Source organism: Ixodes scapularis, unplaced genomic scaffold (genome assembly GCF_016920785.2).
Source record: "Ixodes scapularis isolate PalLabHiFi unplaced genomic scaffold, ASM1692078v2 PGA_scaffold3__209_contigs__length_174095766, whole genome shotgun sequence".
In the NCBI taxonomy this organism is placed as follows: Eukaryota; Metazoa; Arthropoda; class Arachnida; order Ixodida; family Ixodidae; genus Ixodes; species Ixodes scapularis.
In genome coordinates, this window is record NW_024609868.1 from 169,973,045 (window position 1) to 169,982,114 (window position 9,070).

The window sequence follows — 9,070 nt, forward strand, 5'->3', positions numbered from 1 at the left end:
TTCCGTTCGAAGAAAAAAAAGCAAATTTTATTTTTAACATTTTATAGAAATAAGGCGTGTGCCCGGGGTGGGGGGGGGGGGGGGTGTCCTGTGGACAAATTGTAACGGTTAGAAGTAATTTTATTACTTCAAAAAGTAATCAGATTACTCTTCTGATTACTGCCTAATAAAAGTAATCAACTGATTACAAAATTACTCCAAAAAGTAATCGATTACAAGTAATTTGATTACTTGTAATGCGTACGGTACAAGTCTGCAATATTTATTTAAACGACCGACAGGTAGTACAGTTGTCTGTGGGGCCGTCACCAAACGCATAGGCATGCCTAATGAGGCGACAACTTTTCTACCCCGCCTCCTCCCCCGGCCCCGTCTCCGGTCACGTAATTCCGCAAGCCCATATAAAGCGAATGTTTGACATACAAAAGAAAAACTGGTCATTGGGACAAACCGAACAGTTGAAAAGCACATCAGCAAAAAACAAACGCTGCAAAAAAAAGGTGGAAAGAAAGGTGCCGAAATGCACTTTGGGCAACGAATAAAGAAATAATTAAATGCGTACAAGCCTAGCAACCCTATAGACCAAAACGCGGCCCTGACGTCACGCGGCTGCGGTGGCGCTGTGGACGGCACTGCGCATGCGCAGACGCTTCAAGTCACGCGAATTCGGTTTCTGCGCACGCGCAGTGCCCACACCTGGTGAGGGCAAATGCGGGCTCGTTTGTAAACAGCGTGTCGGTCTATAAGCATTACGAACCAAAAAAAAAAAAGAAACGTATTACGCATAGACGAACGAACAAAAACCAGGAGATCATATTGGCGGCCTTGGGATATTCAGTTTTATAGGGACTCTTTTCCAACCTTTCGCTCTTAAACTATTTTGGAAGTCAAGTTTATTTAGGTAAATTATCATCATATTCTTGGCATACATCAAACCATAAGCGTGGTAGAGCTGCAGCGGCTATCTTATTACCGTCGTCGGTTGCCGCAGGATAAAACATTGCAATAAAAACGAAAGGCTATGGATTATGTATATTTCGATAGGCAACCAAGACCTATGTTCCTGTCATATCTTGTAAGTTTGCTTCACTTATCTTTGGCGTTAACCTTTGGTTATGTCCCTCGACGTTCTTGTGGAATTTAAAGCGCGTGGCGCAGATTCCATACCACTATGCCTTTAAACCTATGCGTAGCAGCCTTTCCTTCACTCAGCTGGATATTCAATTGTTTCTTCTTCAGTCACGCCGTAAAGTAATTGCAACAACGCGTGCCTATCATCCCTGACTCCCCCGAACGACGATTGTTGTCTGGCGTTCTATGGAGCGTGCCAGATTCCTTCCCAGTTGTTGCGGTGCAATAAATCAGCGGATGCAACCGCGTCCGTCTGCGACGCACGGGGGCAGACCGAGGGAATACCGGCCGTCCGGCCACGCTCCTCGTCAAGCCGCCAACGAGGAAGCAGCTGTCTAATCGCTTTTCCTCCGGCTGCACTTTCCGACACCGGAGACGCGACCGGTGTTTCTCCCGATGGCAAGACGGGGGATCGCAACCTCTCGTCGGACATTATATAAGCTCTCTGGAGAGATACATGCAGAACAGTTCCTCTCCAGCACTGAGTGAGTGTGCAGGTTGAAAGTACAGTAAGATCTAAACAACAACGATGTCACGAGCCGCATTCTGCCTTCTTGCTCTTTTCGCCGGTGAGTACGTCATGTATATATAAGTTTAGTCAACTAAAATACTCTGTAAAGTGTTGAAAACTTTTTTATCGTATTTTTTTTCTATTTTTATACGGTGTATGTGTCGTAGAGTTCCATTTTTGTTTCGTTCAAATGCCGCGCTCGCAAACAGAGTGAGTGTTTTTAAATCTATCTGTTAGAGTAAACTTACAGAACTCAGTAGCATAATGTCAGGTGTCATGTGTCACGTTAGCAAATGATAATAATTTTCTTGTATCTCGTTTTCAAATACTTGGTGTCTTGTTGATAAACATACTGATATAGCAACAGTGAAATTATGTAATATTTCCTGATCTCGTCACCTCCATTCGTGACATTTTTTAACGTCACCAACGAAGGTGACAACATTCATTTCACAAAGTAAGCATAGTGACGCCCTTGGTGCGTATGTACGTCTCTATGGCGTCCCACGTGTATGTTGCTTGATATTATTATGTATACAATAGTTATTCATATCCGAGGTAGTCTTCGAAACTGAAAATATGAAGAATTAACAAAGAGTGCCCACGTCACTTCATTAACCTCTGGAAAGTGCAGCTCCAACTTTCGGGAAAAATTGGTCCGATAGCAGTACTTTTGAATCTATAGTACCAAAGATTGAAGTCCTAAGGTAGACAAGTTTCAATTGTTTTATAAAGCTCTAGAGAACTACAGGTTTATTTGCGCTGTGATGACATCTGGTACCTGCATAATGCGTATATTTAGATAGATATGTTTAATAGTCATTAGCGACTCTTTGACGTTATCACGCATTGGGTAGTCCATCACTCAGCAAATTTATTATATACGCCACTGGTTGCGTCTACACAGTATCCGCTATGTACAGTGTATACCCCCTTCCCCTCAAAGCAAACTTCAGGACTGGATAGAAGTTCCGAAGGACAAAGCCAAAGTGAAGGAGGTAGCAACAGCACGGAGGGGATGTTTGTTTACTGCAAAAATAAACGACACGTCGGCGAATGCTCATTATCCGCTAAGTGTAGCACTAAAGGTCCAGACGTGACGTTAGGGTTTCAGAACTAAACGTTATCTTATTCAAACGGTATAAATGATTTTTCGAAAAATATCAATGATAAAATGGGGCCCTTTCTTGGAGCCCATCCAGCTTAATGCATTAGAAGGATCCATCGGCTGCCATTTGCCCATTGAAACTTTAAGAAAATCACATACCTTTTTAACAAGTTAATGGCTTTTGTGAAATGTTGCGCATCTAGTTCGTGCTACTAGCGCTACATTTGGGGAGAAATGAGCGATTGGGAATTCGTAATTTATTTTTCTAGTGAAAACAACAACCTGTCAATAATTTTAGGGTCTTGGGGATCTATATGTAAAAGGAAGACATTTCTGGAAGGCGGCCGCTTGTAACACAAGCTTAAGCAGCTAGCAGCGCTTAGCGACACCCCTTCCGAGTCAGTATGTGGCCATACGTTCTCTGCTATATTTCTAGCGGCATGTTGTATGTTCCGTACCCCTTGGGCTTCCAAATCACTCCTCGTTTTTTGCACTGTCTGACATGAAGGACCTTACGCATCCACAGCACATCTTGCTTTCTAGAATGTTTTCATCCCCCCCTCCTCCGCCCCCTTTTCCCACAAAACTTGGTGTAAACAATGCCCTAACTTTCCGGATGTTTTCATTAGGTGAGGAGGGTGAGGGTCGTCCAAAACGAAATTTGAAGCGGGAAAACCCCTCGGTAGACCTGCGATTTCGTCAAAGTATTTTTATAAGCTGTCAGAAGGTTTACAAGAGTGTCCGCCGCCGTTTCCCCTAAAAGAAAACAAAATTCCACGGCCGCACGCTGTTTCATCATATCAGACATTGAAAACGACAATCAATTAATTCGAAGCGTTTGGGGAAAAAATCACACCATGCAGCTAGAACTTTAGCAGAAGACGCCGGTTGGCATACTGACTCGGAAGGGGTTGGAGAAAATATAGGCAAACAGGCCAGCCGGTCTCCGATTTTTTAAAAGAATGTGCCGAAAGCGCTTCTAGCGGGGGAATAAGCTGGTACTACGAAGAGCCTGGCCTCCAGACATTTTTTCAGGTTAATTTTGTGTCCCCCCTTGGATAGCATGCCGATCCTTGACAGGAACTTTGAAATTGGGAACAACCTGCACACACTAGGTAACCATCCAAGCACACAAATGACTGATCTACTTAGTGACAGGATCTTCTTTTTTTTAGTAGCAAGAAGATTGGCGTTTCCTGTTTTACCAAAATCGTAAAATTAAGGAGACGTACCAAAAATTAAAGTCGTCTCGAAACATATTACAATATTTCGACGTTCCCTTGAGCTGTGTTACCTTTAGCAATTAAACTGCGTTCTCTTATATTTCTCAAGCATGACATTTCTAATTTTTCGATTTCAAATCTTCCGGCCAGCTTTTATGTTTTAGGGATTAAACTCAGTATAGATGATTTAAAAGCGGTTGTCCCGGGCTCCACCAAGAATCGAACTGGTGCGATTCCGTAAAATTATATTTACGCTGAATTGTTTAGAGGTATATGTATACAGTTTCAATGTAACTTACACTGCAATGTGACTGTGCCTGCTCTCTCTAAGATATCTGTTCTTAGCATTCAGTAAGAGGTGGCGAACACGGTATTGTGCATCGTATAGGTAAAGGAGAAAGCAATTTGACCACCAGTAACCTTTGTCTGTACCAAGAGCCTTGGCCTTGTCATTCAATGGCTGCTGTTTCGCAGAAAAAAAATTATATGTACAATGTCTTGTATCGTAAACGATTTGAACTGAGAACAAACCACCAATGTCGACTTGTTTCGTTTTTTTCCCACTGCGGTGTTGTAAGTCTATACTATAATTTATTTCCAATTCAGGTTGACCACATCTGTGGTTACTGCTAGTGTAAAGACGATTTGCCATACTTCACAGTGTTGTTCATCATCAATCGGGTGTTCCTATTTATATAAAGAAGCATGTTTCTTTGTAAATTACCATGGAATTATTCAAATCACAAATGCGTCTGCTGTTTGACCCTTTTTTTTTCTTTACTAAAGTTTGGCGTGTTATATAAACGTGCTGAATTTGTGTGGTATCTTCAATAACCCTGAGTTTTGTCTTTCCAGTTGTTGCTGTCGTCAGCTGCGTAATTATAGCCTTTATACGTCACGTACCCATTTTATTTTTTATGTAGCGTGTTCTGGTTTACATAACCGAAGTAGTAATTATAATGCTAAGCCTAATGATTCATTCACTGACTGTTCTCAATTTTGAAGACACGCTTAGGCAAACATAATGTTAATTCCAAGGCTTTCTACTTTTATGCTAAATTTATTGATGCCAAACTAAAAAAAAACATTTGATGGCAGCAGTGCGGCAGCCACTGTTGATTATTTCTAACAAAATAATTATCCTAAAATGCGCTATGTTGTCGTCATGTTGCGTGGCCAGGTGGCAGACTTGTACCGTGCGCATTACAAGTAATCAAATTACTTGTAATCGATTACTTTTTAGAGTAATTTTGTAATCAGTTGATTACAAAATTACTTTTTGAAGTAATAAAAATTACTTCTAACCGTTATTATTTTTCCACGCTACGCCCCCCCCCCCCCCTTGCACACACCTTTTTTTTTTTTCTGAAATGAGAAAAATAAAATTTGCTTCTTTTTTCGAACGGAAAAAAAGGAAATTTCTCGCGGAGCAGTAGGAAACAAGGTCAACCCTTTTGTATGTACAGTTTCTGTGGAATGCCCGTTTTTGTTTTTTCGAGCTGGGACTGTGATTGGGAAGCCCCAGTGCGTGACGAGGGCCATTCAGGGCGAAGTTTGAGGGAGCAGAATGTAGCTCTGTAAGTCCTTCGTTCAAACTAGCCCTCTCAGGCACACACAAAGAAATCAAAAATAAAAAAATCCCGCTTAGGGTACCTACTCGCAGCCCGTAGGAGAATCAGAACCGAAGAATGTCTAAAGCGGATGCAAAATATAACAAAGCCAGTTCGAATATTTCCCTATTTCCCCTACGTGGTCTTCGTAACAAGCAAGGTTTCGAGGTGAGAAGTTGTCGGGGCCATCTTTTCCGCTAATGGATACTACACATGATCCGTGTTAAATCCTGGAGCTGCTGCTCTTTTGTATAACATGCGAGTTCATCCAAATGTGAATAATAAAATGAGCGACGAAAACTTTGAGCGAGAACCCTTGCTTAAACCTCCTCCGCCCCCCCTCCCCCTCCCCCAAACTGGCGAACGCCCAAATCATTAAACTTCTTCAAATGAATTCTATGCTTGTGTCCGCATTGTGAAGTTCCAACGACCACGAAGAGGGAACCCGTTTTTTCTTCTTCAATACATGTGAAAATGTGAAATTTAGGTTGGAAGTAGTTCAAGCGCTAAGGATGTAAGTCTTCATACAATAAAGTAACCGGAAAAGTAACGGTTACTTCTTAGAGTAATGTCCAATTACTGTTGCTGTCGAGTAATCAAGTAATCTAATCGAATACTTTTTAGTCAAGAGTAATAGTAATTGAATCGATTACTTTTTTTCATTAACGTGTACAAGACTGCCAGGTAGTAACAATTAACACATTATGTATCGCAACCATTGGTCTGTCGAAAGTTCGTTAAAGTGGCTGGGCCATACTGTCTTCGCCAACCACGCTAAGTTTTGCGGGTCTCGGGCGCCATATTTATCTGATTACCATACCCCCTCTGTCATTTTTTCGTGTTGCTTTTTATGTCTGTATCTTCATTCGTAGCCTGATTTATAACTTTTAACATATAAAAATGCAATACCATTAAAAATAACTATAAGAAATATAGTAGGAACTCCTTCAAGACTTCCTGTAATTCAAAAAGGTCCGCATTCTGTGTAATAAAATCAGTGCCAACATTCTGAAAAAAAGAATGTGAAAAAATATTCATTTGTTTTACAAGATAAAAAAATCTATACTATCAAGTAATATATCGGTGTCAAATGATATATGCAGTATATTGTGAAGAGCTTCGAGGTCTTTGTAACATCATATCGATAGAGTGACAACCTAATATACTCAGACATCATGCTCCAGACCTAATAGTAGCAGGAGAGAACGAAAATGAACTTTGTGACTTGCATCATTCACTATTTCTTATGTTGTCGTATTAAATCATAATGCATTGATTGTCTGGTTTTCAAGTCGAGAGGGTCACGGAAAGTTGTTATGGAAAATGTACAATGCAGACGTACTACGATCGTGTAGTTGGTGCCACTATGGATCATAGAGTCAAGTGGCTGGCGCCACTATGAGTTACGTGTTTACCTGACGTCAGGACACGTGACATCACAGCACGATACTCTGACGTCAAATGACATCGCCATGTGACGTGACGTTGTCACTGAGTTGGTGTAAAGTTACTGCGTCACGTTGGGTACGGCATGCGACCACCTTCAGCTGAATGTGACGGGAAATATATTATAGCTCCTTATAACTGCCCCTTATTCCGCATTCTGCGTAAGTTTGACTTTGTACTTAATATCAAGTGTTAATCTTTATTGCTTGGCTCACTGAAAATGTATTCTGCCAACCCCACAGTTATGACAATTTTTGCACCTCCTTTCTCAAGCAGCGGCGCCCGTACAAGTTCAACTTTAATCCGGGTCCGTCTCGTGTAAGTGGTCTTACTCTCTAAAGCGCACCTTTGATTGCTACCACGTGATTAGGAATTTAACATTCTTTTTTTAGAAAGTGCGATTTTGTTTAAGGCAACAGCCCCTCACACACACATTTTTGTGCTAGTGGCACAGTTTGCTTGTGGTCATTTTAGTCACTGTGAGTCGTACTTGGCTTCTGTAAATAGGCGACTTTATTACATAAAATTTCCTAACTTGCGATATTTAGTCACTTCCTAACATCAGCAAATGTTGCCTCATGAACTTCTTTTGACACACCGAAAAATAACTAACATGATTGAGAACTGGCTTTCAATCGGTGTAAGCGTATTTTGTATCGATCATTTCTGCGCGAAATAACTGTTATTCCACCTCGTACGCGTTTTGAAAGCTGAACTTCATATTTCACGACTTGATTTTATAAGTCCACTATGCTTGATACTTCGCTGCAGCACCGCATCACGCCCTACATCTCGGCCACCGGCAACAACCGCCGCAACTTCAACGCCAACGCGGGCGTCCGCGCGGAGTACGACGTGGCTCGCTTCAAGAACGGCGCCAAGGTGGTTGGAGTCGCCGAGGCGTCGCAGGACTTCGGACGCTTCCAGGGACACAAGTACCACGGGAAGCCTGAGACAGGCGTCGGCCTCAGTGTAGAGGTCCCCATCGGGAAATGAGAAGCCCAACCAAAGCACCGCCTCAGCAAGACCAGTTCTAAGAAATTCAAGTTTACAGCGGTCTGACGTGAACTTTGAAGTTTAAATTCACTTTGACAGCAGACAGAGAAGGGTACACCACAGCGTAGTCATCGAGTTCTAGTCCAAAGAGATGATTTTGTGGCATGGGATAATTGGATTCCATTGTACCGATTGCGAGAAGGGTAATATCTGGAGGGAAGAAAAACGTCCTGTGGCATAATAATTTTTATTTCTCTGGCGTCAAGTGGAATTGAGACGTCACACCAAGTGTCTGTATAGAAAGAATCTTTAAAACAGATTGCTTTAAAATATGTATATTTTATCTAAGTTTTATATAAAAGAACTTCTACGTATCTCACAGGTGCGTGCCTTACAAGTACCGTTGTAGTGTATTTGCAGCAATACATTGACGTGCATTTTCGTTTTGTAAATGTGTTTCTTAACTATTTATTTGCTGGTGTGAAGTCTAAAATAAGCCTTATCAAATAAACATTATTGATTACCGCATTCTTTGTTTTGATTGTTTTTTTTTATGAAAGTAACTCGCTATAATGTCGTTTATTTTGAAGTTTCAACGCTCGTCCTCGGAAATGTAAAAAAAAAAGTTTATTCTCCCCTTTATCAATTCACGTGTAATGCAATTCTTTGCTTGAAATTTGTCCATTATTTTACTGCCGGGATATGGGAGGTTAAAATTTATTGTGCGCAAATGGTTGTTTTTTTATGTGAAGCTGGGCAAGCAACTTTCGAATCCATTCCATGAGTAATAAACATAGTTACATTTTTCAATTAATATTAGCCATAAATATATAACAGACGATTGCACTTTCAGGAAAGTCAGGGCAAAAGGTGTATATCTGAATTCGTTGGCGTGGCTCCAGGTAGATGCCCGTCATTTGGTCAGTCCGTTTGATTTTCGGAGCAGCTTAATATCTGAAATATTTCTTTTTTACTTTAAGAACATATTGGCATTTTGAGTAGATTGTACAATGCACGTGACAAAGCTACTTGGGAAACGACCTAG

The 9,070-nt window shown here is 41.2% G+C and overlaps 1 protein-coding gene across 2 annotated transcripts; it reads left to right on the plus strand.

Moving 5' to 3' along the window:
* The first annotated feature begins 1,531 nt into the window (after nucleotides 1-1,531).
* On the plus strand, nucleotides 1,532-8,553 carry LOC8038825. 2 transcript variants are annotated; one of them, XM_002412907.5, is made up of 4 exons: nucleotides 1,532-1,700; nucleotides 4,829-4,848; nucleotides 7,303-7,347; nucleotides 7,801-8,553. In XM_002412907.5, exons 1-4 carry the CDS (start codon nucleotides 1,661-1,663, stop codon nucleotides 8,023-8,025), a joined length of 330 nt encoding a protein of 109 aa, XP_002412952.1. In that variant the 5' UTR covers nucleotides 1,532-1,660; the 3' UTR covers nucleotides 8,026-8,553. The 2 variants fall into 2 exon arrangements, with proteins under 2 accessions (XP_002412952.1, XP_029834215.1); XM_029978355.4 differs by having other exon boundaries at nucleotides 1,594-1,700; nucleotides 7,306-7,347.
* The last annotated feature ends 517 nt before the right edge of the window (nucleotides 8,554-9,070 follow it).